A 27,529-nucleotide genomic window follows, 5' to 3' on the forward strand; every position below is an offset into this window, starting at 1 on the left:
AATTTTTTTATTAAAGAGCCATTTGTATTTTCTTTTGCCTGTGTTTGTGTATCCTTTATTCATTTTCAGCTCTGCCACTGGTCTTCTCAATTTATAAGAGCTCATACACAGGGAGGATAGTCCTTTTTGATGTAAGTTGCAGAGATGGTCCAGAGTCCCCTGGATTCCTTAATTGTTAACACTTTTGAACCATTTGAGAATAGTGTGCAGACATGAATACTACATCAGTGAATGAAAACTTCAGTACTTCCCAACCACCAGGAGCCTCTCTTCTACAACCACGTTCAGTCATCAACAGCAAGAGACGAACATTGGTGCAGCTTCTGCCCCACAGACCCTATTCAGATTTGCCACTTGCCCCTGTAATGTCTTGTATTAAGTCAAGAGTTCAGTCTAGGATCCCAGTTGGGTTACTTGTCATGTCATTTTAGCCTCTGTTGGTCTGGAACAAATCCTCACCTTATTTTTTTGTGACCATGACACTTGGTAAGAGTACAGGTCAGTTACTTTATAGAGTATCTCTTCATTTGAGTTTGTGTGACATTTCCTCATGACTTAAAAATGTTGGCAGGAATGCCAGAGCAGTACTATTGTCATCTTCTGGGTACATCCTATCAGGAGGCACATGACGTAGATTTGTTGGTGTGTTCCCATTATTGATGATGTTAACTTTTATCCCATGATTAAGATGGTAGGTATCTGTAAGGTTTCTTCAGTGTTGAGTTAATAAGTATTTTATTAACTGAGTACTTTGTAGTGAGATAATCTAGAACTATGTAAATATTCCACCTTCATCAAACTTTAACCTGCCAGTTTTAGCATTCATTGATAGCTCTTGCCTAAATCAATTCCTACTGTGATAGTTGTCAAGTTGTTATTTGCTAATTTTATCATTCCTTCTAGACTTTATAGTTGCCTTTCTGTTAAAGGGGAAAACTCTCCACTGTGACCCACATTTACTTAATTATTTGTTGGTTTATATCATATAAACTCTCAGACTTTTGATTTACTTGGAGTTATGATTTGCTATTATTTATTTTGATGCTCAAACTGTCCCAGATTTGACTAGCGGGAACTCGTACAAACTGTCTTATATGTCATTTGGAGTGTCCCCATCATTCTCTCAGTGCTTCCTTACATGTGGCATAGCATTATGACCCAGGCTCATCTTGTACTTTCTCTGCCCAAGCCCTGGAGTCACCTGTTTCTCCAAAGAGCCCTGGGTTCTTTTAATATAGTAGTAAAATGATCATTAGAAACTAATATGTGGAAAAAAAAAAAAAGAAACTAATATGTGGGGCAGCCCGGGTGGCTCAGTGGTTTAGCACCGCCTTTGGCCCAGGGCGTGATCCTGGAGACCTGGGATCGAGTCCCGTGTCAGGCTCTCTGCATGGAGCCTGCTTCTCCCTCTGCCTATGTCTCTGCCATTCTCTCTCTCATGAATAAAGAAATAAAATCTTAAAAAAAAAAAAAAAGAAACTAATATGTGAGTGCTAGGTGTGTACTACCATTACTACCTGGTTGCCATTGTTTCCAGGCTCCCTTGAGGGACAGAGGTAGGATAGCTGTATACACACACACACACACACACACACACACACCTGTATCTTTTTCTATATCTCTGTTCAGACTAGTAGCTCCAGTTCTAATTCAATACCATAAGATTTATTCTGGCTTTCTCCCTTTATGTTAATCTCCCTTCTCCATCTGTGAGAAACCTGGTTCCCATTATCCTCAGTGTGTTTATTTACTGCTTGATACCCTACCCCCACCCCCAAGCACCCAAATTCCCGGCCCATAGTCTGCTCCATATAGGTCCACTCTCCCTCCTCTGGGCACTCTGGCCAGTGTCAGCCCTGACAGAAGAGGAGAGGGCATGACTTTACTTAAAGTGAATTCAGAAAGATCTCCATGACACCACTTTACTCCTGGGAGAGGGACTGGGTAACAGGGACAAAGTGCAAGGAAACTTTCATAGATATCCTCTCGTGCCTTTTGACATTTTTTTCACCATGTCCTTTTTTATTACCTGTATAGATATACATTTATTTAATGGATGTTTAAATATTCAGGATCATTGTTTTCACAGTATCTGTTCAACTTAGCTGCTCCTTTCTACATCATTAGGGAGTACGTAGAGTCTTCTTTTTGCCTTAAGTGTATTTGGCTCCTTTCTCTCCTGTAGGAAATAATACTTGTTTCTACGGGAAGTGTTATTACTGCCGGGAAACAGAGCCAGCTTGTGCCGATGGAGACACGATGGAAGGATCTGTCACACTTTGGCTCCCAGATGTGTGGCCTCTGCAGAAACACCGACACCCATGGGGCAGGACTTACCGAGAGGGCAAACTGGCCAGGTAATTGCTTCTGTGAGCTCCACCTCGTTCTGTCCCAGGCCTAGCCAGCTGCCAAGCCTGAGTAGGAGCCAGAGGCTCTGTCCACAGAGTTAGGGGTTTGGGGCAAACCTGTCAGGCATGAACGTCTCTGTGTTTAAAACAGAGCCAGGTACAGGGGTGCCTGGAGGGTGCAATCAGTTAAGCCTCCAACTCTCGGTTTCCACTCAGGTCATGATCTCAGGATTGTGAGACTGAGCTCCACATCAGGCTCTCTGCTGACTGTGGAGTCTCTCTCACTCTGAAAACAAAACAAAACAAAAAACAGCGCCAAGCACAGTGCTGGCACTCACTCAGTAACCCTGTGGTGCTCCTTGCCTTCAGGTGGGAGTACGATGAGAGCTACTGCGATGCTGTGAAGAAAACATCCCCATATGATTCTGGACCCCGCCTCTTGGATATCATTGACACCGCTGTCTTTGATTACCTGATTGGCAATGCTGACCGCCATCACTATGAGAGTTTTCAAGATGATGAAGGTGCTAGTATGCTCATCCTTCTTGATAATGCCAAAAGGTAGGACCACAGGACTATCCTTGTCAGTTAGGGCTTTCTGTGTATACAAGGAGGACGTTTTCTAGGGTATCCCAGGAAACATTGAGAACACAGTTGATAGAAGGTGTCCTTCCCGTTTCTGGTAAGGGTCTTTGCTTTTGGCGCCCATGCTTCTATCCCATTCAGGGTTCATACGCCCTCCAGCCTCAGGGATCTGAGGATTTTATGAGAGAGAGAGAGAGAGAGAGGGAGGGGGGCAGGCAGAAGCAGGCTCCATGTACTGGGAGCCCGACATGGGATTCGATCCTGGGTCTCCAGGATCGCGCCCTGGGCCAAAGGCAGGCGCTAAACCGCTGCGCCACCCAGGGATCCCCCGATCTGAGGATTTTAAAAAACAGAGAAGTGGGTTTTTTTCCCAAGGAGTCAAAGACTCCGTGATTCTCAACACAGACAGCTGGATGCCAAAGTCTTCTTTGATGTGTTGCTACTTGTGTCATCCTTCCTTGACTATGATGTTTAGAACCTTGAGAGATACATATTTAATAAAACATGAAATTTAATTCCTGTTAAATTGATTCTATCCAAAGGTTCATGCAATTTAAAAAACTAATTTGTTTGATAGGATGTTTTGCTATGTTTATGGCATTGAGGCCCAGACTTATTGCAATCATGAGAAGAGAAGTTCCTTTTGATATAAAAAAGCAAGTTACTTTTATCTTGATTAAGACAATCTTCCTTATTTTGAATAAATGGATGGTCCCTAATTTTTTTAACCGTGACCTTTTTGAAGAATATATTACATTTCCAGTTTGCCCTTTGCATTCTCTGAGGCACCCGATTCAGTACCATACTTAGTTACATTTAATTGTTTGCTAAATAGAATACTTCCTTGGAGCCCAGAACTGTCCAGGCTCTAGGTCACTACCACTAACGTTGGTTGCTGAAAGTAAGTTGGGACCTGGGTCCTTCGCAAAGAATGCCTGAGTGGCCCTTGCTGATGGCACTACCGTGTTATACTGAGCTCCCTGTGCCTCGTGCTCTGGGAAAGGGGCAGACATCTGCAAAAACGCAGGAGGAGTTTTCAAGATGATGAAGGCGCTAGGAGAGGTACAGCGTTGCACATGTTCCTGAAAAATCTTTACCTTGACTTACAAAAATGAACTTTTTTGTTTAACAATCATGTGCACGGTCTTTGCCATTTATTGCTTGAGGGCCTGCACTGTACCCAGGGCTCCCAGACCTTCCAGCTATGAAGGTGAGCTTCCAGGAGAGGAGTAGAAAGTGGAGTTTTTTCCCAGTGCAGTTCTCCTTGTGTAACTCTGAATTACGGCTAAGATCACTTTTACATATGCTTTGAATCAGTGTTTTCTCAGCCCCTGTGAGCCATTTATCCAGTTTGAATCTGGCCACATACTTTGTTGTTGGAATAGGATATTCCTACTCTTTTCTGATTGGTGATTTTGAAGTAGAACAAGGGTAACTTCTTGTCACAAGGGACGACCATCTGTGTGTGTTTGTGGAAACCATGTTAATATCCTGCATTTCTCTTCCCCTCCGCCCCAGAAAACCTTCAGGTCTTCGGGTCCCCCCTTTAGTCCGTGGGCTCCACACTATGTTATGTGGTTATGCTTCATCACCTTGTTGTAGCTGGCGGGAGACTGGAGGCTTGTAAATGAGGGCATTTGTTGTTTGATACCGCAGTACAGACTGTTGGGAACCTTGTGTCTAATCAGTCATGCCCCGTTTATTTTTAATTTAAGCGATTTGAGCCGTGGGAGCATGAAATTATCTAGGATCACATTTGGGTCTTCTTAGAGAATTTGCTTGTGCTTTGATGCTAAGAAGGCAACTGATGCCACTAACTAATTCACTAAGTTTTAATGTAATTTTTCAGCTTTGGGAACCCATCGCTGGATGAGAGAAGCATCCTTGCCCCCCTCTATCAGTGTTGCATGTAAGTTATGCACATCAAATACGTTTTCCTGTATCATTTTCCTTTCCAGGCTCAAGTAACAGTATATCCGTTTCCTTGCCCTTAAAACTTCCTAATACCTGAGCAAGTGCTTTTCACACTTTTCCAACCTAGAAACCCTGGAGTTCAAAATTCATTTCAAATATTGTACAAATAGAAATTTTCAGTCTTATTCAGTAATACATGTTCATGTTTGTTCTAATATGAGAATACAGTCCTCTCCCCTCACCACCAGAAATCTGGTACAGTCTGCAGTCCCTGGCATCTTGTACTGTTTCTTGAGGTCTGAAGTCCTCTTGTTCCCCAACACACACCACCTGTGGTTTGTATATCTCAATTTGAAATTGTGTAAACCAAAATAAGACTTTTTCATAGGCATTTAGTAATTTATCTTTTTAAAATCTGTCTTAGAAAATAAATGAAAAGGTAAATCAAAATGAGATAAAAACCAGGCTCCAAAGATTTCCCTCTCAGAGCAGTATTGCTCATGTAAATCTGGAGAGGAGCATTAAGAATTAGCTGCTTGCACCTCACTCAGCTCAGCTACACAGCTATGGGAATCCAGGAGCACCACTCCTACTGGTTAACCACCAGAGACACTCAGATCCCAGATGACTGCCCCTCCTGGCAACTGGACTGTTTCTCTTCTCTTCTTTTTTTTAATAGCAGCAGTACAGAATTGTGCAGAAATGCTGACTGAAGCAACCCTTAATTCTCGTTAATAGGAGGCAGTGGTATGGCCAGTCCAAAACCATGTCTTTGAAAGAAGATGTTTTTATGGTAATGGTCAGTGTTATCAATCTGATCCAGTCAGAAGATAGAAAAGATGTGGTAGGTTAAATGGGAAAGTTTAGTATAAAGAAGCTCTGGTGTGAGAGTAACTATAAAAGGAATCTTTTTAGGGCCAACGGAGAGTACCCAAGGAAGGACAAACTTGGAAGCAAGCCCTCTGTGTGCAAGGCTAGGGTTTGGACCTCAGTGGAGAAGGATAGTTCAGTCCACCGGACAGCAGAGAAGTTGGCTGGTTTGCAGGCACGGGGCGAGCAGGAAGCAGCCATCTGGGGTGCAGGTTCAGGTGATGAATTACAACTGGAGTCCTGGTGTAACAGAGGGGTGGGACTGCTCAGGAGAAACAGTCTGGGCTGCAGACAAGGCACATTCGTGGGCCTGCAAAGGGTGCCAGCAAGGGCAGGTGGCCCTTGGGGCTCAGGTTTCCATGTCAGGAGGGCCTGCTTATTCTGGGAATGTGGCCAGGGAAGAGCGCTCTTTGATGATACCCTCTCCCCAGCTACTGACCCACTTGTGCAGCAGCCAGAAGGGTCTGGAGAGCCTCTTCCTTCTGCAGTATCACCCAGTGACCTTCCACTGAGAAAGCTTGATGGGAGAGATGCTTCGAGGAATTCTCCCCATTATAGCAGCGCATATATGGAGAGTGAATCTGGGGCTGAGAGGCAAACAAGTGATGCCTTAGTCACACAGGGGAAGCTCTGATGCTCTGGGCATTTGTAGTGTTCTTTAGAATAGCAAAATCGTACTGCCGCTGTGCCTGGCATGCTTTGTCCACAGATCACTCTTCCTTTTTAAAAAGATAGAGGACAGGCTGCCTCTTGCAGAGTCACACTTTTGTGTATACCTAGTAATTCCCACATTACCCAGAGGAAGTGAGTAGAATACTTATAATTTAATTATTATATTAATGGTAGGGATTTTATAAATTCAGAAGCACAAAAGCAAAGTTAAAATTACCTATTAAGATGTAAGGGTAAAAGCAAAGTTAAAATTACCTATTAAGATATAAGGGTAACGTAAGGGTCACTTACATTGCTGTGACTTCGTTTTAATCGTGTGTATGTGTTTATATATAGGTGTGTTTGTACGTACACACACATTTTCTTTCCCCACAGATTTGGAGTAAAACTTGCTCCTCCAGCTTTCTCCCCAACCCAATATTAATTATATCACGGGCATTTTTCAAGTCACTAAATTTTGAAAACAGTTTTGCATGGTATTCCCTTGAACGGATAAGCCATAAATTGAACCATTTCCCAGTAGTTGAACAGGCAGATTGTTTCACATTTTTCCTGTTACAAATTTATTTACACATTGGAATGAACATGTGTAAAACTTTGCATATATCTGTTATTTACGTAGAAAAAATATCAAAATGTGGTAATGTGACTTATAATGTAGAGGTACTTCGGAAAAAGTTTGGGGTTTTTTGTTTGTTTTTTAGTTGAAACATTTTACATTATTATTTCTTGACTTCTGCCTGCCAAGTAGGCTTTAAACTTTTGATAGTATGTTTCATGTAATCTCCCTTAAAACTTCTTCTTCCAGCATTCGGGTTTCTACGTGGAACAGACTGAACTACCTAAAGAACGGTGTGCTGAAGTCTGCCTTAAAATCTGCCATGGCCCATGACCCCATCTCCCCTGTGCTGTCTGAGCCTCACCTGGACGCTGTGGACCAGCGGCTCCTGAGCGTCCTGGCCACCGTGAAGCAGTGCACTGATCAGTTTGGGGCGGACACTGTGCTGGTAGAAGACAGGATGCCTCTTTCCCACTTGTAATTCGCAACATAAAATAAGTGAAACTACTTTTTACAAAGCTAGAGAAACAGCACAATCACTTCCAAATGGTTTGAGATGGATTGGAAACGGCCAGCAGGAAGCTCTGGTGATAGGGGACAGGGTGGCCTTGGATTCTTTTGGTGATTTCTGTAGGAGAAACTAAAGCAAAGACTATGGGTTTCCGACCCCAGGAGCATTCCCACTGAACTCCCGGACTTCTTGGCGTTGGCCCGTCCTGTGGGGGGCCTCCTGGTCAGTCGGCCCTGACTTGCCTGCCACAGGACAGATAGAGGTGTGACGTTTGGGTAGTTAATACTGGGACTGGTTCTGGAGTATGTAGTTGGAGTTCATCCTTCTAGTCCTTTCTCCACACCTGTGGATCTCCCGAAAACCTTTGGCAATCTCTTGAGTCCTTTTTTAACCAGGACTAGTCCAGTTGGGAATTTTACTGCCTCCTGATGAGTGGCAGCAGGTAAAACCTGGCATTCACTTGAGCCAAAATAGCTTGTTCTGTTGGAAGGGATATCTTTAGAATAGAATTAGTGGGAAAGACAAAATCAGAAAAGGTGCTGGGCTTTTAAGTGATTGGCTGGTAGTGCTTTTCAGGATATCTTGAAGGAGGGAGGAAGAGACAGAACCAGAACTGGAGAACCCTCCCACTCCCCCATATCTGAGTTTGCAGGTGTGGAAAAGCAAACATGACTTGAACCTAAGATCTGCATTCGCATAGTTGTATCCAAATCAGCCCCCAAATCGTCTAAGCAGGATTCTCTCATGGAGAGGTTATTTTTCCCTCTTGGCCAAAGCAGCCAAATCCTTTCTGAATTAAAGCAAATTGAGCTAATAATGCCTTGAATAAGAGTTAAGTTGCCTGTGACCGCTGCCATCCTGATTTCTCATCTGCAGTGAATTTCCACCTCAGCCTTTAAGGCATTTGGTCGCTGAAGTGGCTGCCCCTGAGAGATGGAGACATCAGAGATGGAGAGATCGGCAGTCTTGCCTGTGCCGTTGCTCCCTCAGCTGAGCATGCTCCAATCTGCTGGTGGCTCCACCTGTCTTGTGACACGGGCCATGCAGAAAACTGGGAACAAAGATTTTAAGCTTTCTGAGCCTTAAAATGAAGGAGGTTACCCGGAAGAGCCTTAAGATTTTGATTTACGTCAAGCCCTAACTTTATCACATAATTTCGATGGGTATTCTGAGCCAGCGGTGTGGCGCTGTTGTCCCCGTCCAGGTGGCACTCGAAGGTTCCAGGAGGCTAAGTAAGGCCCAGACTCATTCTGTGTTCCACCAGTGCGGCTGGGACCTAGGAGCAGCTGCAGTGCAATATAGGGTCTGAGGACAACAGGCCCAGTGTGCCCCCTCCCCGGGCGCACCTCTCCTGCATCCTGTCTGGGTGCCGGTCCAGCCTTGCACTTCTGCTCGAGCAGAGACTAATATTTAAACAGTATCGGGGAGCGATTTAATCCAGCCATTGGCGAGCAGTTTGGGGCAGCCACCCTTTCGAAAACAGCTTAGAATTTATATCCTAATTTTTTCACATTGAAAGACAGCTGAGTAACCTGTAACTCTTAACAACAGTATAAAGTCAGGATGCTTTTGTACTCTACATTTTGAGACATTTGCAAAAATGGGCTGAGTGATTAAAAAAAAAGTTATTGAATTTAAGACAGGTATTAGCACAAAACACTGAAACCGTGTTAATAAAAGGAGGCTTCAGATTCCAATTTTAAGGCCATTTACTGTGTAAAATTCACAGTTGAGCTTGAAAATACCGTGTTTTGTGCTCCCCCCAGAGTGTCAGGAAGCTGGCCAGTGGGAGACAGCGGGCATGAAGCCAGCACACTCGCCTGAGGAAATGTGAGTGAAACCAAAGGGTGGGCTAGTATTCTTGCAGACATATGGGATGCTGCAGTGAAATGAGTGAGAATTGTTCTCAGACTGGGAACTTCTTTCACAACGTGGAAGGCAGAGATACTGGAAAAAAGCAGGAGGGACAGTCGCTATGAAAATGTCACATCCTTTCTTTCAAAACAGGGCAGAAACTGTATAATTTCATTCTCTTTCCTACTGTTTCAAAATTCATGACCGTAAGAGGTGAATTTTCAGCTCTATTGTGGTTAAAGTCATATATCAATAGGGTGCTGCTGTGACAGGACTCTTAGGACATAGATTTATGTTCTCATCGGGATTGGATTAAACTTGGAAGGTATGTGTAGGCATATCTTGGAAAAAAACCAACCATAAGCTGATAGCTCTAAAATGCAAGAAAACCAAAATCTGTTTGAGAAACAGAAGCAGGTATCTTTCTTTTAAAGTTTTGTCACTGTGTCCTCTTTGTGGATTCTGTAGCACTAAGATACTCAAGTCACTGAGGGGTTCCTGGTCAGCCCTAGGGTGGGTGTGCCTAGCCAACATCTAGAGGTAGATGTGGACACATTTTAATAGTATCAAATGAGCAAAATCAGAACTGACTACCATTTCCTTACTCCTCCCACTTCTTAAATACGTTTATCCAGAGTTTAAATGGGGAAATATGGGTATAGAAGTTTTATTCTAAATTGTTCTTTAATACGAGGCTATATTGTGGGTTTGGGTGTAAATAATTTTCTGTGCAAAACAAATTAATAGACAGGATCTGTGGTTTGCTCAGAGTATTGTTCAGTAATATAGTAATAAGACATTTCTCCCTGTTGCACTCAGGACTAAATATATCAAATGAAATTTAAGGAGGAAATGGAAGAATTCAGGTACATCCATTGCATATTATTTGAGGAAAGATGAATCCTACACATGGCAGTTTTTCAGTGTCACCTGAACAAGTTCTTCCAAGGAAATTCATCTTTTCTTTTCCTTAAAAAAAAAAGACTTCTGGCTTTTTCCTTTGCACCCACCATATTCCTTCAGCATTCATTCTCCATGGTCCCTGTATTCTTATTTGACCAGTAAATGACCACACCTCAATGGCAAGAAAACAGCATCTGTCGGTGAGCTGATAGGAGTTACCTTGTGAGCTTGAGCTTCAGGAAACATGAGTAAAGGCTTATGGATGTATATAGTCATATATGTATTGTAGCGAGAAAAAAAATGTATTTATTTTGACACAGGGAAACACTGACTTATGTTGCTGAAGAACTTGAAGCTAGTGAAAGGGTCTTTCCTCCGTCTCTGAGAGTGGCCCCAAGTGACATAAGGACCATCCAGCAGGCAGCTGCTGGGTAGCTTTGGTGAGCCAGCCGTGGCTTGGCACGAGAGTGAGCGACGTTGTGAAAGTGTTGTCCAGGGGAAGGCCAGTTTTTCTCCCTTTGAGGCCTCGACTCTGGGTTGAAGGAGCAGGGGCCGGGTACTCCACTGCCACAAGCTTTTAAGGAACGAAGGTGTTACAAACACAAAATGTAAGGGGGGGGGGGCAGAGAGCTAGGAGTAATTGACCAGGAAGCTAATTTATTTGCTGAAAAGGATGGTATAGGAGTCACTACCCTCTGTTTTGATCTGCCAAGGATTTCCTCTCAGAGCTGTTGCACAACTAGGGGTTGGGCTTGGTAAGACACCAAATGGGACCGACAACGCACCTAAATTTCTAATGTGTTCTGTGGGTTTCAATTCTGAAAAAGAAAAAAAAAGAAAACGAATAAAGATTTTAATAAGTATTGTCCCCTTCTTTGAAGCTGTTTTCTGTTCCAAATTTCCTGTTTTTTTAGGGTACAGAAAAGGAGGACATCTTCTGCACCTACTTCAACTTCCATAGGGATCGCTTCACGGTATCTGATGGGGAAGACCTTTACACTGCCTCACTAGTCTTCAAAAGGCCTATCCCAGGTTGTGACTCTAGAAGTTTCCAGTGGATAATTCTTTGGAGCTTTTTGTATACCTAGTAATTCAGCCCATTCTTGCAGCTTCTTTAGAAGTAAAGAATTACAAATGGTGAAGAACTTGTCAGCACAGTACCTTAAAGACACGGAGGAGACCAGGGCCCTGATTATTATTCTTAGGAGAGCCACATTTTTAAGTTTTGAAATAGAAATCCAACATCATCAACCTCAACTAGATAAAGCAGATTTAAGTTTTTACTTGGTTTGGCACATTTTTGTTGGCGCTTTTTGCTTTTTGTCATGTGCACATGGATGCCAGTGGAAGGCTGCGCCTAGGACATGTTCTTCGCTGACTCACCACTTCTGACCCTTCCCCAGGTGCGAGTCAGGCGTTGTTCACTTCTCAAGCATATTATCCGAAAGACTGGTATTAAAGCTTGACAAACGTAGCTGGGACTAGGGAGGGTTCATGAAGTGTTCGGACCTGAGTAAACAGTGGGGCCTGGAGTCCCCTCAGAGAACTGACAGTCCCCACACAAGGGAACCAAGTGTGTCAGGAATGATATATATGAGTCACAGTAGAAATAAAAAGCAGAAACAAATCCTCCGGGGTCAGGAGGGTGAGCGGGAGGCAGAACCTACATTGAGGAAGGGGGGGGGGGGGGTGATGTAGGCTTGACATGTGTGCAGAGGCCGGACTTCCATAGCGCACGGCCTCGGGGGCCTGTACCCTGTTTGAGCGCCTCGGGCTATGGGAAACCCTGGGAAGCTTTTCATCAGGTGTGCCCCGTCTGGAGCGTCCAGAGTGGTGTTTCGGTTGCTCCTTAGTGTAAACGTTAAAGGAGCCACTAGTGTATAGATGAGCTGTGGAACATTGATTTTATATTTTCAGTTTGCTTTTAACATGTCAAGTTTAATTGGAGATAAAGGTTTGACTTTACACAAAGGCTGTTTTCAGGACAGAGCTGACTGCCTCCAGCAGGCCGGGAAGCTATCTGTGGCAAAGCTTGGTGCCATTTCGATGACCTTGGTATGGGTGTGTGTGCCCGTTTTCTCTTAGACTTTGTTAAAATGCAGATTTTGATTGAGTAGGTTTGAGGCCAGAGATTCTGCGTTTCTAACAAGCTCCTGGGTGATATCAATGCTACTCGTCCCTGGACCCCACACGTGAGTAGCACCAAGAGGAGTTTACTTGCTAAGCAATCAGGGTGACGGCGGATAGTTTTCACAACGGCCTCTAGAGGTCGCCATCACCTGTGAGATCTTGCTCCTCGACGTAGAACCAACTGCCTCTAAGCCCTGAGAATGAAAGGTTAGCAGTTTATTGAAACCAGAGGCTTGTCTAAAAACTGGTTTTTGGATCTATTGTTTCTATGTGGAACTGACAATGGCAAAAACAAACAAAAAAAAAAGTTTACCCTTAGGAAAAGAAAGCGTTTTCTTAATATCTTTATTTATTTATTCATTCATTCATTCAGAGACAGAGACACAGGCAGAGGGAGAAGCAGGCTCCATGCCGGCAGCCGGACGTGGGACTCGATCCTGGGTGTAGCAGGCTGCGCTAAACTGCTGCGCCACCAGGGCTGCCCAGAAAGCGTCTTACTGAAATCAAAATGTCCAAGATTTTTCCAGCTACCTACTTTATTTACCACTAAATCCTAAGAAATTCAGATCAGAACACTGCAGAAATTAGCAGTTAGTCCTACATGAAAGTTAAGAGTAAAACTTGTAAAGTTTCACCTAAACTTGGGGTTTTAAAAGAAACTAGTGTTACTATTAGTTTTATCACCATAAATTCACTTGTAAGCACCGCTACTATAAATCCGTTAAGCCTGTGTAGACCATCCAGAGCCTTATCCAGGGTAGGGGGCATATAGAATAAAAATCATGGGGGGATCCCCAGGTGGCTCAGCGGTTTAGCGCCTGCCTTGGGCCCAGGCATGATCCTGGGGTCCCGAGACTGAGTCCCACGTCGGGCTCCCTGCGTGGAGCCTGCCTCTCCCTCTCTTTCTGTGTCTCATGAATAAATGAATAAAATCCTTAAAATAATAATAAAAATCAGCATGTAACGGAACAAGCTCATTAACCCTCCGCCCCCGGCGAGGGGCTGTTTTATTAGGCCGTCGGACGGGTGGGGAGTCGGGCAGGCGTGGGGCAAATGAGGCCAAGGCCACACGGAGAAAATGCAGGAGTCTGAATCACTACGCTGGGTCGCCGACCGTGCCCCTTCACTGAAGAGCAGTTCGTGTTTTCTGGTCCCAAGTAAGCACAGAAGTTGCTCTCCGTGACCTGCCCGACGGCCTGGGCGCGGGCCAGGCGGGGCCGGGGAAGGGACCTCCTGCAGGCTTCGCCGCACCGCGTGCTCCCAGGTGGCCCGGGCAGGCGGCCGCGCGTCCCGACACGTGCTTACCTGCCTCCCGCCGCTGTCGGAGCGTCGCGACGCGGCCCCGAGGTGCTGAGGGGCCTGGCGCGGCCGGTCTTCCGGTCTGCAGAAGCCTCCCCGGAGCCCCCGCGCCCGCGCCCGCGCCCGCGCCCGCGCCACTAGGGGCAGCGCCACGACCGGGGGCAGCGCCCCGGCCCCAGGACACGGTGGAAGTCCCTCAGGACTCGGAAAGCTGCACGGAGCGCGCGGCAGAGCTGCCGAGCAGGCCGCTGTGGTGCGGGCGGCGTCCCGGGCAGGCGCCCGGCCTCCGGGGCGCTCCCCGCCACGAGCGGCGTGGCCAAGCCCGCGGCCTCACTCGGCTCCGGCTCCGGCTCCGGCCTTCCCCGGGGCGGCGTCCCGCAGCCCCGCGCCTCCGCCTCGGGTGGCGCCCCGCTGGGCCCGCCCCCCGCCCCGCACCCGGGGCAGGGCAGGGCGGAAGCCGCGGCTGCCGGAGGGACGCTCGGCGGCCCGGCTGCTCCCTCCCGGCGGCCGCAGGCTCCGCGCACGAGCGCGCGTCCGGAAGCGAGCCCCGGCGCTGGGCGGCGCCTGCGGGCGGCCTCGGGGCGGCCTCGGGGCGGCCTCGGGGCGGGCCTGGGCCTCGCTTCCCGCGGCGGCGGCGGCGGCGCCCACCCCGGCCCCGGCCCGGGAGCGCCGAGAGCGGGGAGGCGGGCGGCGGGCGGCGCGAGGGCCATGCCGCGCCTGCGCCCGCGCCCCCTGCGGCCGCCGCCGCCGCTGCCGCTGCTGCTGCTGCTGCTCCTGCTCCTGCCGCGGCCCGGCGCCCCGGGAGCCCGCGACGACGCGAGCCCGCCGGACGGGGCCCGGGAGCCGCTCCAGGGCCTGCGCGAGCGGCTGAGGGCGGCCGCCGCCCTGTCCCGGCGCTACTGGGCGCTCCTGCGCTGCCGCGTGTGGCCCGACGACTGCGAGCGCGACGGGGAGGCTCGCGCGGCGCCCCCGGGTGAGAGCGGCCGCCCGGGCTCCGCGGGCCGCGGGGGAGGGGCGGGGGAGGGGCGGGGGCGCCGCCGTCCCAGCCCTGCGGCCGCGGCCACCCCCGGGGCCCCCGGCTGCGCCCCCCCCCGACGGCCCACACCTCCCCGGGCCCCAGCCGGGCCTGCCCTTCCCCGCCGGCTGCGCGGCTTGGAGGACGCGACCCCAGCACCTCCCCGCTGAGGCCTGCCCCGTGTCCCGGGCCCCACGCTGTCTGTCACTGACAAGCGGTGCTGGCAGGGTTGTCGCCTCGCTGTCAAGGACCGGGTGATCCCCGAGGCTCCTCGCAGTCCTTGGGGATAATTCTAGGGCCCTAGTGCTCGCGGGGTGGCAATCCTGCGGGCTGCCGGAACGTCTTCATCTACGTCAGAAGATTTCTAAATCCCAGGGGGTTTTGTTGTGTTGCGTTTTTGGCTAATGCCGAGTATATTCGAATTGGCATTTGACAAAAGAATGGAGAGGCCCTTGGGGTTGTCTGTGGTCGCGTGATTTTGGGATTCAAAGCAAGTGGGAAGAAGGACCATCGCCAGCTGCTGTTTGTCTCCCTGCCGACTGCAAACTCGTGGGCAGGCCTGGGGCTTGTGGCACGCAGGGCTTGAGGCACATTCGTGGAGTAAGTTGAACCTTCGAGGGAGCTGTACTCCTAACAAGGGCCATCTCCCAACTCAAAGTTGGGGGTGCCCACTCCTGCCCATTCCCCCGCAAGGAGTGAGGAAGGCCCAGGGAAGAGCAGTGAGGAGTAGCGCTGGAGGGAGGATTGAGGACAAGAACTGCTCAGCTTGGTTGCAGGGAGACAGTGTCCACCTTCCCCGAGGCTCTGGGCTCCGTCCCGGTCTCACAGCTCCCACTTTTCCAGGCTGGAGCCTTCCCCTGTTGGGCCAGCAGTACCTGGCCATCCTGACCTCGTGGTACTGCAGCTTCCAGGATTGCTGCGACAGTGGGGACTGCAGGATCTCCAACAACTTCACAGGTTGGACCTTGCGTGGCCCTAAGGCTGGGGCCAGGGGCACTGCCAGGGTGCAAGGGACTTTGCATCATCCTGCCCATAGCCGACAGCACATCCTCCGTGCCCCACTGTGGCTCCCGGAGCCCCCGTATCCAAGCCCTGTAACCTCATAGCTGGAAGGAAGGAGGGGCTAGCAGAGGACTTGGAACACACTCGCTGTCCTCGACGGGTGTTTGCTGAATTGAATGTATTTGTGTGAGGGGATCCCCACAAAGCAGTTGGGAGGTCCTGAAACATCTGGGTGGGAGCACCTTCATGGGCCGGGGGAATGGGGTTTCTTCTCCAGGCAGGATTCTGCCAACCATTCTGGGGTGTCTTCAGGACCCTTGGAAAAGGTGATTCCCTTCTCTGCCTAAATCCGATCTTCCAAAGTAGCCTTTGAATCCCTCCAGGCTGCAGGGTCTGCCCAGTGGTTTCTTATTCTGAGGCCAGGCAGTTTGAATAGGTGACTGCCCCCCCCCCCTTGCCCCCTTCCGCCCAGAGATGTTCAGAGGTACCCGGTCTCTCAGCCGTTGCTGAGCCTGGTGGTGGGGATGGCACTTGTATGCACCTCACCGTGGCTCCCTCTTCCCGGCTGCTAGGCCTAGAATCGGACCTGAGCATACGACTGCACGGCCAGCACCTGGCCCGGGAGCTGGTCCTGACCGCAGTGAGGGGCTATCTGGAGCTGCCCCGGCCAGACAAGGCCCTGGCACTGTCCTTCCACGGCTGGTCTGGCACGGGCAAGAACTTCGTGGCACGGTTGCTGGCAGAGAACCTGTACCGGGACGGGCAGAGGAGTGACTGTGTCAAGATGTTCATCGCCACCTTCCACTTTCCTCACCCGAAGTACGTGGACCTGTACAAGGTGAGGCCGGCCAGTGCTGGGGAGCTTTGCCGGCACAACTGGGGCTGGAAAGAGGCTCCAACAACCCGAGTTGTGGGCTTCTGGCACTGGAGGGAAAGCCTTGAAATCAGCCCTGCCCTGCCAGGAAGTGGCCTCGGAGAAACGTGGGCATAGGGATTGGTGGCCCTTGTGATGGGACCTGTAACCCTCAGAGACACCCACTCCACAGAGATGAGGGCCTTCGCATGTGGAGGAAAGATTCACATTCAAACACCACGTGTCTTGGGCTCTGTCTCCTTACCAGCTGTGCTTGAGACCAGACGAAGCTTAAACAGAAAATCCACGCATTAGTTGTCCCTTCCAGAAGTAGTGGTAATGTTGCAGGAAATGTGTAGAACAGAGAAAAGCAAAAACCTGATCATTATCGCCACACACAGACACAACCACGGTTAGCATTTTGGTGTGCTTCCTTCAAGTTTTATATCATTGTGATTAATGTTAGTGAAAAAGTTGCATATTCTGCTTTGAGGTGGGGGTGGGGGGTGAGAGGGAGGGAGAGGGGGAGAATCTTAAGCAGGCTTCACACTGGGTGTGGAGGGCTCAATCTCATGACCCTGAGATCATGACCGGAGCTGTAATCAAGAGTCAGATGCTTAATGGACTGAGCCACCCAGGTGCCCATATCCTGTGTTTTTTGTTTGTTTGTTTTTTTAAAGGAAGCCATAGCATGTAAGGTTTTCCATGTCTTCTCCAAATGACCAACAAGTAGATGAACAAAAATTGTCCTTGCCACCTCTGCTATTTTGGGTTCCTTCCATTCAGACACGTAGTATTTCAAATAAGCCAGACAATGACCAAAGCCCCATTGCAGTGGGACAGAGGTCACCACATCTCTCTTTGGCTTGCGGGCCCACTGTCCGTGGTGCATTAACCCAGGAAGATGATGTAAGCCCCCGAGGATAGAGACTGCCTGAGTCACCTGGCAGCCGCCGTGCGGTGTGGGAGGGCAGAGTTTGGGTGAAGCGTCCTAAGGGCTGGTGGCTGGCGACTAGTCAGCCAGGCCTGCCCAGTTAGAACAGACTGGCTTTGTGCAGAACTGCTGTGGATCTCAGCTGCCCCGCTGTGAGAACTGACGTGTGCACGCTGTCTCTCACCGCTGCACATCTTCTCATACACACACACATTTGGGTCAGAATCAGGAAGGTTAGAGGTGGCTAGAGTGTGTTCTCTGCTGACACCCCCGCCTGGCACAGGAGCTGGCCCTGTTCTCCTGGCGAAGCCGGCAGAGCGGCATGTGTTCAGCTGAGAGCTTTCAGCGATCTTGCTTGGGGTGGGGTACCCCAGGTGCCAGTTAGCCAAGTCCCAGACAGGTCTCACCCAGGCTTCTCCCCTGAGATCTCAGCCTAGCCCGGGTGCTAGGGAGCACTCTGCTCCTGGGAGTTCCAGATGGGGGACTGTGCCACGTCCAGGCACTTGCACCTGCTCTGCCTACCTCCCCTATATTAGAGCCTGACTCCTACCCCTAGGGAGGGTGATTGGACGTTTGTTTTGGGATGGGACCTCATCTGGAACGGCAGGGAGCGCAGCTAAGGCTGGGGCCTGTTTCCAAGGCCAGCCAAGCCTTCTTCCTCTCCACAAACCTCAGGGTGCATGAGAATCACCCTGGAAGCTCATTACAGATGTGAGCCCTAGGCCCACCCCCAGAGGTCTGGATTGATAGTCGTCAGATAGGACCCCAGGTGATCCATTGCAGATGCTCAGTCAGGGCCCTCAGGCCTGGAGGGTGGGAATGAGCTTCCCCCGCTCCCTGTATTCCCTGCAGGAGCAGCTAACGACTCAGATCAAGAAGACGCAGGAGCGCTGCCACCAGACCCTGTTCATTTTCGATGAGGCTGAGAAGCTGCATCCAGGACTGCTGGAGGTCCTCAGGCCACACCTGGAACGCCAGGCTCCCGAGAACCACAGGGCTAAGTCCCGGAAAACCATCTTTCTTTTTCTCAGGTGAGGTCAGGAACAGTAGTCCGGAGGGCTGGGGAAGGGGCAGGGGAACGCTCTGTCTCCAGGTATGCCAGCTGTGACCTGGCAGTCAGCTGACGAGGATGGCTTCCACGCTCTCCCAGGCCGCAGACCCTCTTTCGCAAGGGAAACCCAACACAGGCTCCAGTACAGAAAACACAAGCCTCATTGCTTGGGTCGTAGCAGCGGTGGGGAGCCGGAGGTGTCTGGGGTCCTGCCCTGATCCTACCGCCAAGGTCCTTGGAAGGACTCTGCCTCCCACCCCTCCCCTGCCCCATCGCAGACAGGCCACCTGAGGAAGAGCAACTGTCCGTCATCTATCCTCCCCCCTCTCCATGGCTGTCTTAGAGTGCTGAGGCTCCCTTTATACTCCCTAGGGTGCATACCCGCCCCCCCCCCAGGGACCATTCACACACTAGGAATCCCCTCTTAGAAGGGCACTTGAGGGTTTTTTTGTCTTTTCTTTTGATGTATAATTGACACACAGCATCAGTTTCAGGTGTGGTACGTGAGTCAATACGTAAGTCACGTATTATGAAATGATTGCAGTAAGTCTGGTTAACACCCGTCATCATACATAATTACACAACTTTTTTCCTGTGATAAGAACTTTCAAGATCTACTCTCTTAGCAGCTTTCAAATATACAATGCGGTATTATTAACTACGGTCGCCAGGCTGTGCTTTACATCCCCTGACTTATTATTTATCACCACCGGCCTCTGGCAACCAGCAATCTGTGAGCTTGGGTCATCGTCGTTGTAAGATTCCAAGTATGAGTGAGATCATACGGAATTTGTCTTTCTCTGACTTACTTAGCATGACGCCCTTAAGGTTCTTGCAAATGGCAAGATTTCATTGTTTTATGGAATTTTATGAATAATACCTGTGTGTGTGTGTGTGTGTGTGTGTGTGTGTGTGTGTAGCACATTTTCGTTTCCATTCATCAGTAGGCACTTAGATGATTCCCATATTTGGGCTAGTGTCAAAAATGCTATAGTGAACATAGGGGCACGTATATCTTTTTGAATATTTTCGTTATCTTGGATAAATCCCCAGAAGTGGAACTGCTGGATCATATGGTAATTCTACCTTTAGCTTTGTGAGGAGCCTCCACAGTGTTTTCCACAGTGGCTGCCCTAGTTTGCATTCCCACCACCCATGCACAAGGGTTCCCTTTCTTTCCTCCACATCCTCAATAACACTTGTTACTTCCTGTCTTTTTGGTTATAGCCATTCTAACATGGTATCTTATTGTGGTTTTGATTTGCATTTCCCTAATGGGGAGTGATGTTCAGCATCTTTTCATCTACCTGTTGGCCATCTATATGCCTCCTTTATGTCTATTCGGATCCTCTGAATAGAGGAACTACCCATGATTTGCAAATATTTCCTCCCATTCAGTAGGTTACCTTTTCGTTTTGTTGGTTTCCTTTGCTATGCAGAACTTTTTAGTTTGATGTAATCCCGTGGCTTATTTTTGCTTTTGGTGTCAAATCCAAAAAATCATTGCCAAGACTGATGTCAGAAAGCTTACTGCCTAATTCTGAAGAGTTTTATGGTTTCAGCTCTCACATTCAAGTCTGATCCATTCTGAGGTTTGTTTTTGTTTGTTTGTTAAAGATTTTACTTACTTGTTCATGAGAGACACAGAGACAGAGCAGAGAGAGAAGCAGACTCCCGGCAGGGAGCCCAATGCAGGAGTCGATCATGCCCTGGGATCATGCCTCGGGATCATGCCCTGAACTGAAGGCAGATGCTCAACCGCTGAGCCACCCAGGCGTCTCAATTTTGAGTTAATTTTTGTGCATGGTGTGAGGTGGTCATTCAGTTTCATTCTTTTGTATGTGGGTGTTCAGTTTTACCAACACAATTTATTAAAGAAACCATCCTTTCCCTGTTGTATATTCTTGGCTCTTTTGTCACAAATTAATTGACCATTTATGCATGGGTTTATTTCTGGGCTATTTTGTTCCACTGATTTCTGTGTCTTTTTTTTTTTAAGATTTTTTATTTACTTATTCATGAGAGACAGAGGGAGACAGAGAGAGGCAGAGACACAGGCAGAGGGAGAAGCAAGCTCCATGCACGGAGCCTGACGTGGGACTCGATCCTGGGACTCCAGAATCACGCCCTGGGCTGAAGGCGGTGCTAAACCGCTCAGCCACCGGGGCTGCCATATATGTCTGTTTTTAAGCCAGTACCATACTATTTTGATTATTGTGGTTTTGTAATATAGAATATAATTCATATACTGTGAGTCCTTTCTTTCTTTTTTTTTTTTTTTTTTTTGTGAGTCCTTTCTTAAAAGGGCATTAAGTTTTCAAAACAGCACATTTGTTGAAAATTAAGTACAAACTGTCCTTGAAAATTCCCAAGGTAGACCCAGTTGAATGATAGTGTCCCACTAAGTCCAGCATGGTCGGTTCTTTCTCCAGCCTTGGAAGGTCTGTTTCTCCTCTGATCACGAGAGGAAGTCACTGGCTTAAAATCCAGGGTATGATGTGTTGAATGAAACACTTATGCTTTCACACCTGTGCTGAGATCTGCAACCTGACCATGTAGGACTCGTCACTTAACCATTATACAGTATTTCAGTTTTGTGTACATTTGCAAACATTTGCATATGTTTGCATATAGGTGTCTGTAAGCTCTGGCAATGGCTTTGTAAAAAGTGAATTGAGAAATCAGCTTGTCCAATCCTATCTTTTTGTGGTGGCTCCAAATGGGAGTCCTGCCCAAGGTCTGTTAGAAGTCAAGTTTGCCTTCCTGTTGGCCCAGCCCAAAATGCTTCACAAGCCACTTCTTCCTCAGAGTGGAAGAGTAATCAATTGCTCCTCTGCCCGCAGCCCCCTTCTCACTGGTGACAGGCCTGTCCCTGCTGGTAGGGACTTTGCTTCAGTTTTGTGTGCACCCTGTGAAGGTGGAGAGATAGGGAGTCTGGATTTTCCCCTCGCTTGGACATGTCTGGAACATGTCGAGGAGCAAGGAGTGGAGGCAGATCTTGTGTCATTGTGAACCCACAAGACAAGATGGAACCAGTTGAGATTCCCTGCTGGGATTTGTGTGTGCTTACTGGCGGCGTAGGAGCTCAGCGTCAGGGAGGGGGTGCCCCCGAGGTGATTTGAAAAGACAAGCAGAGAGAAGCTGACCTTTCCCCAACTTGAGCTGCAGTGCCAGGGCACTGATTTCCCACTGGGTTCTCAGCTTCGAAAACCCTCACCCCTGCCTGTGCCAGCATTTCCTAATGCAACCCGGGTGACCTTGTAGTCTCTAGGCAAACGTTTGCCTTTGTGGTATTTTAGTCATTGACCTGCGGGCAGTGTCCTAGTCCCCTCTAACCCTGCCCTTTCTCCCAGTGACCTGGCCTTCATGCACTGTCTGAGGCAGGGTTGTCACCAGTGAATGGACAGGAGGCTGGGGAGGGAGCCACCAGGGGAAAACGTCCTGTGGGCCCGTGCTCAGTGGGGGATGGAAAGGCCACGCCAGCCTCTGGGGAAGATGTGCACCTGTGACAAGGACATGAGGATGTGGTCTCCACTGTGCCGGCCTCGGAGAGTCAGTGGTCTTTGACAGGCCCAGGTGCCCACCACCCAGAGCCCTTGGGTCAGCCAGGCAGACCATGTGGCTCAGCGCCATCCCATCCAGCATGCAGAGAGCAGTTACTTGTAAGTCCTGAAGGTTTCTGGGTACAGATCTTCCCGTTTGCAGGGGGATTATGTCCCAATAAGCACATTGTAAGTTGAAAATGTATTTTAACATGACTAACCCACCAAACACTATAGCTTAGCCTAGCCTCCAGGGCTCACAACACACACATTAGCCTACAGTTGGGCAAAATCATCTAACACAAAGCCTGTCTTATAACAAAATGTTGACTGTCACATGTAATTGATAGAACATCGTACTGACAGAAACAGCATGGTTGTGTGAGTGCAGAATGGTGTAAGGGTATCAGTTGTTGACCTTTGTGATGGTGTGGCTGGCTGCCTGCTGCTGCCCAGCATCATGAGGAAGGATCAGACTAGCTCAGGAAAAGATCAAAACTTAAAGATTTCTTTTGAATGCTGACTGCTTTTGTACCATTGTAAAGTAGAAAAATCCTAAATTGGTGACCATCTGTATTCTAGGGATGGGTCGGGGAAGACAGTAGTTCAGTCTCCGGGCTTGATTTCTACCGTGGCCTCACCCGTGTGCTGAGGACTCTTATGTTTGAAAGAAAAACACAGCTAATTTGAACTGTTGGTGGGAACAAGTCCCATTAGTTGAAGGCCAGCAGTCCATTCCTGAAAAAACTCCTAAACCTGCTGCTTGAAGTAGGGTGCTAGTGGCTCTGCAGTCCTGCTGCCACGGTGGTGGCATGTGATGGCAGGAGGGAGGAGGCAGCAGCTGAAGCAGGGTATCCTGGGCAGTAGGTCGAGGGCCTACACTAACGCTGATGACTTTTATCTGTTTCTGCCAAGTAGAGAATGTTCTTGGGGATGCCTGGGTGGCTCAGCAGTTGAGCATCTGCCTTCAGCTCAGGGTGTGATCCTGGAATCCAGGGATCAAGTCGCACATCGGGCTCCCTGCATGGAGCCTGCTTCCCCCACTGCCTGTGTCTCTGTCTCTCTGGATAAATAAAATCTTAAAAAAAAAAAATGTTCTTGGAGGAAAATGTTCTTGGAGGGGGTCTTGGAACTCTGGAGATCAGAGCTCTTGTCCTCTTTTCAGTGAAGCAGTAAAGGGAAAGGGTAAATAATGTCTGTTCTCTTTGGGCTGATGTCAGGGAAAAAATAGAGTTTTGAAGAATTGAGAGAACAAAACAAAATGTAAATTGTTCATGGAATCAAAGCCCTTGTACCCCAGCATGTGGAAGATGCTTATAGAAATGTGTATTTGGTTAAGATTTTATTTATTTGAGAGAAAAAGAGAGAGCACAAGCTGGATGGGAAGGGGCAAAGGCAGAGGGAGAAGCAGACTTACCACTGAGCAGGGAGCCCCACGTAGAGCTCGATCCCAGGACCCTGGATCATGACCTGAGCCGAAGGCAGACACTTAACCAACTGAGCCACCCAGGTGCCCCAAAATATGTATTTGTTGACCACTGAATTTAAAGTGACCTAAGGGGTCTGGTCCAATTCTCTTATTTTACAAATGAAGACACTGAGGCTCTGATTACTAATTGGGTGTTTATATCTGTTCTTTTAAGAAAGACTTAGCAATTTAGGTTTAGGGTTTAAGAGTTCTGGAGAGGCCTTTGAAATCCCCTTCATTTGGGATGTTAGGGCTAAAGGCTGGAAGAGGACATGTCCTGTTCCAGAGCCAGGGGACTGCTGGTCTCCAGAGGTACTTCAGGCACCTAGGCAGCTGGTGACCTGGGAGGATATGGAGAACGGAGGTGCTCCGGGAAAGCCACATCTCTCTAAAGGAGCAATCCCGGTGTCTTGGTGGGGGAGATAAGAGCCACCCCTCACAAAGATGAAGACGACATAGGCTATGGAGGAGAAATTGAGAAGGGAGATGGAAACAGTATAGACAGAGGAGTCGATTTGTTTAATCCATGTTTATTGAGCACCGGATATGCACTGTGCTAAACACTGCAGCGCACTGTCCTCGGGCTGAATGTGTGCATCCCACTCCTCTCCCCGGATGCCTGCCCTCCAGCCCATCCACAGGTGCGCCTGCCCATGCCTCCCTTGGGGAATGCAAGATGGGGCAATCCCTTGGCAGGGGACGGCTCTTGCCTCAGCTGATGTAACTGTGGTCACTCGTGGCGTGTGGGGCAGCAGCTTCCCTACATGCAGGTGTCAGGGGCAGTCTGGCTGAACTTGTCCCTGCTGGACTCTCCTGCTGGGACTCCGGTCCCCTGGGAACATGAGGGGCACACAGGCACCTAGGGGAGGGAGGCATGCACTGGAGTACCAGGCAGTCCTGGTTCATCCATTGGCGGAGGCAGGGAGAGAACCACTCAGTTCCTGTGTCCTGGAGCCTCGCACGGAGCCTGGCACACAGGACACCCACATGTGCTAAACAAGCAGGTAAATGGGTTACGTACCTGCAGGTGTCAGCTAGCCAGAGCTTCCTGAGGAGAGAATGGGGCTACTCCCTCCCTCTGAGGAGCACAGAGGAAGTGCTGCCAGCCCCAGGTCTCTTCCAGCTTCCCAGGGGGTGGCTCTCTCTCTCTTTCTCTCTTTTTTTTTTAAGTTTTATTTATTTAAGTCACCTCTACACCCTACCTAGGACTTGAACTCACAACCCAGAAACCAAGAAACCAAGTGAGGCAGCCCTGATTTCTTCTCTTGTCTTCGTTTTCTTTCATCTCTCTAACCCAGTCCTCACTCTTGTGCTTTGGCCCCATAATTCCAGTGGCCTAATGACATCACAGCCCTAGAGCGGTCGTGGGCGGCAAAACACACTCGTGTGTGTAGATCCAAGCTTTCATCAGCACCCTTCTACATTCCCACCACTTGTCAGCAGCTGGGGGCAGCTCACAAGAAATGCTGTGTGCCTCGAGGACTTCTTTTCCCTTGCTTCTCCCATCCATCAGTCACAGGGTCCTGGCAGTTGGGCCTCCTAAACCAATTCTTAAATCCTTCTACCTCTCAAAATGGACTATTGCCAAAAGCTCCCTGATCTGCTTTCTGTACCCATTCCACGCCTCTTCGGTCCAACCCTAGAATGAGGGTCACTCCACCCGTACACTGCCAAATTCAAACCCCTTCAGTGGTTCTCTGTGGCCCGTAAGCTAACTCCTGTGTGTGTGGCACAGAGGCCTCCTCACAACCCACGGGCCTGCACCTGCCTTCAGGCCTCCTAGTCATCCCTGCCTGGACACACAGGCTGCCCTGCTGCGCTCAGAAGCCTCATCCTCCCTCTTGAGTCTTCTCCTTGGGCCTTAGATGCTCCTACCATAGTGGCTGCTATGCAGTCCTGGAGTCACGAGCCTCTCCTTCCCCACAGAAGTCAAGGGAAAGAACTACATCCTACCACTGCTGTGTTCCGTGCACCTAGCACAGCCTGTGTGTGTGTGTGTGTGTGTGTGTGTGTGCATATGCGTGTGCGTGTCAAAAGGGCGCAAGACAGAACAGCATCTTCTGTGCAGACTTTGGATTCGGACAAGATCTCCCGGAGGAGAAGCCCCATCACCTGTGCAGTGGCTTCGGTGGTCAGTGTCACTAAATATAAAAATCAAATTTGTTAACAAGCCCTTGTCTCTTTCAGTAATCTTGGCGGCAATATTGTCAATGAGGCTGTTCTGAATCTGCTTCAGGCCGGAGGGTCCCGGGAAGAAATAAAATTGGAACAGCTGGTGCCCCGGCTTCGGGCCGAGATCGAGCAGTCCACAGGTAAGCAGCTCCTGGCCACACAGAAGCCAAGTCTCTGGTGACGTGTCTGTATTGGAATGTCGGCTTCTGAGGTTGACAAGACACACAGGACACACCATATGCTCGTTGTCAACTCCAGGCAGACACAAGAGAAGGACTGAGAGAGCTGAACTCCTTTCGTGAAATACTTTGAGGGTAGTTGCCCCAGCCCTGGAAACCCAGGCAGTGGTCTGTGAAGCCTGTGGACCCCTGAGCAAGAGTGTCTGTGAGCTTGGTGGTTCACGCCTCCACCTTCTGTTGAACAAAACTGTAAACCTGCAGTCAGTGTCCCAGTGGCCCACTTCACCTACAGCACACGTTCTCAGCCATGGCACGCTTTCCCACAGGAGACAGTGCTGGGTAGTTCTTGACACAGGCTTTAGGGTTAGGGACACCTTAAAACTCCAGCTGGGGTCAGTCCCAGTAGGCGTCATGTAACTCTGGTCTTGGTTTCAGATAGTGGCTTTGGCCATAGCTGTCTTGTCAAGGAGAACCTGATTGACTTCTTCGTCCCCTTCCTGCCCCTGGAGTACCGCCACGTGAGGCTGTGTGCACGTGACGCTTTCCTGAGCCAGGAGCTCCTGTACACAGAAGAGGCACTGGATCAAATTGCCAAGATGATGGTGTATGTCCCCAAGGAGGAACAACTCTTCTCTTCTCAGGGCTGCAAATCTATTTCCCAGAGAATTAACTACTTCCTGCCTTGAGGGCTAGAGGAAGACTTCCTGAAGCTGCCTGCCTTCGGCTCACAGGACCCTGGGGCCTGTCAGGGCACTGTCTGGGACTATGAGGGCAGGAGGGGCGGGGTGGCCTCCAGCCGTCACACACAGAAGGTGTATAAAAAGGAAGGCCTTAAATCAGAAACAGAGCCAATGTTGTAAATCACTTGGTGCCTTAAAGAGCCACGTTCCAAAATGCGGGCCAGGTGGTTGGAGAAAACCACATGCAGAATAAATCCCAAGGACTTACTAGCATCTCAGCTCTTGCCTGCAGATGCCTGGACTTGGGTGCGAGGCCTGAGGTTGGAGGACCCTTGCTGACAGGAAAGGGAAAATTCAGTTCTGCTTACGAGTGGCAGGCTGCGCACCTCAGGTTTGCAGGGCAGGTGGGTCAGCTTTCAGGTTGTTGCCAGAGGGAAGCTGAGCACCTTCTGTCCCTGAGCAGATCAGCAAAGAGCCTCAGGCTGAAGAAAGGGTACGTGGAGGAAGAATATATACACAGGTCGGTGTAGGTTAAGACTTGTTCTCTTGTAGATCTAAAAGAAAAATTTAAGCTAGGGGCTTTGACACGGCTGTGTCACGTGTAAGGATTAAATTTTGTATTTTTCGAAGACTCGGCCTGCTTTCTTACTGAGACCTGGTAATCATGCTCACTCAGTGAAATTCCAAAAGTGGGGTCATACTGACAGCGGGGCCAGGACGGGGCGCACCCTGGTGCTCAGAGCTGACGGGGTCACCACCTGCTCTGCTAGTTCACTTCACTCGACTTCGGGAAGTCGGCAGAACTGGGTGAAGAGGCTTTCACAGCACATTGCTCTTATATGTGAAACGTCACTCCCGGGCTCCCAGCTCTAAAAACAGAAAGTCATTTTTGAGGTTTGAATGGCCACGTATAAACGCGTACATTGTGTTTCTAGACACATGGGGTGTGTTCCGTGTCTTTTCCCTTCTCTTGGTTCTTCGCTTTTGC

At 49.2% G+C, this 27,529-nt stretch overlaps 2 protein-coding genes across 6 annotated transcripts in view; both read left to right on the forward strand.

Annotated features, from left to right (window-relative positions):
- FAM20B (FAM20B glycosaminoglycan xylosylkinase) overlaps positions 1–11,084 on the forward strand; it is a 40,712-nt gene extending 29,628 nt beyond the window's left edge. For all 5 annotated transcript variants that reach the window (XM_055319007.1, XM_055319008.1, XM_055319006.1 and 2 more), the window contains 4 exons: positions 2,186–2,357; positions 2,718–2,909; positions 4,783–4,842; positions 7,198–11,084. In XM_055319007.1, the coding sequence (XP_055174982.1) occupies positions 2,186–2,357; positions 2,718–2,909; positions 4,783–4,842; positions 7,198–7,429 (656 nt within the window). In that variant the 3' untranslated portion in view covers positions 7,430–11,084. The remainder of the gene's footprint in view (positions 1–2,185; positions 2,358–2,717; positions 2,910–4,782; positions 4,843–7,197) is intronic.
- A 3,226-nt stretch (positions 11,085–14,310) lies between these two features.
- TOR3A (torsin family 3 member A) lies at positions 14,311–27,170 on the forward strand. Its single transcript, XM_055319011.1, has 6 exons — positions 14,311–14,618; positions 15,504–15,617; positions 16,235–16,500; positions 18,302–18,480; positions 25,698–25,822; positions 26,297–27,170. The coding sequence occupies exons 1-6, from the start codon at positions 14,354–14,356 to the stop codon at positions 26,545–26,547; spliced, it is 1,200 nt and encodes a 399-aa protein (XP_055174986.1). The 5' UTR covers positions 14,311–14,353; the 3' UTR covers positions 26,548–27,170.
- Positions 27,171–27,529: the final 359 nt, after the last annotated feature.

Source organism: Nyctereutes procyonoides, unplaced genomic scaffold (genome assembly GCF_905146905.1).
Source record: "Nyctereutes procyonoides isolate TBG_1078 unplaced genomic scaffold, NYPRO_anot_genome, whole genome shotgun sequence".
Taxonomy (NCBI): Eukaryota; Metazoa; Chordata; class Mammalia; order Carnivora; family Canidae; genus Nyctereutes; species Nyctereutes procyonoides.

What these genes read in the sequence shown, in the direction of transcription:
- TOR3A (XM_055319011.1), top strand. Translation starts at nt 14,354, where the DNA reads ATGCCGCGCCTGCGCCCGCGCCCCCTGCGGCCGCCGCCGCCGCTGCCG. An exon ending in GGCTCGCGCGGCGCCCCCGG is followed by an intron (nt 14,619 to 15,503) that starts GTGAGAGCGGCC and finishes CCACTTTTCCAG; the next exon opens with GCTGGAGCCTTCCCCTGTTG. An exon ending in ACCATCTTTCTTTTTCTCAG is followed by an intron (nt 18,481 to 25,697) that starts GTGAGGTCAGGA and finishes TGTCTCTTTCAG; the next exon opens with TAATCTTGGCGGCAATATTG.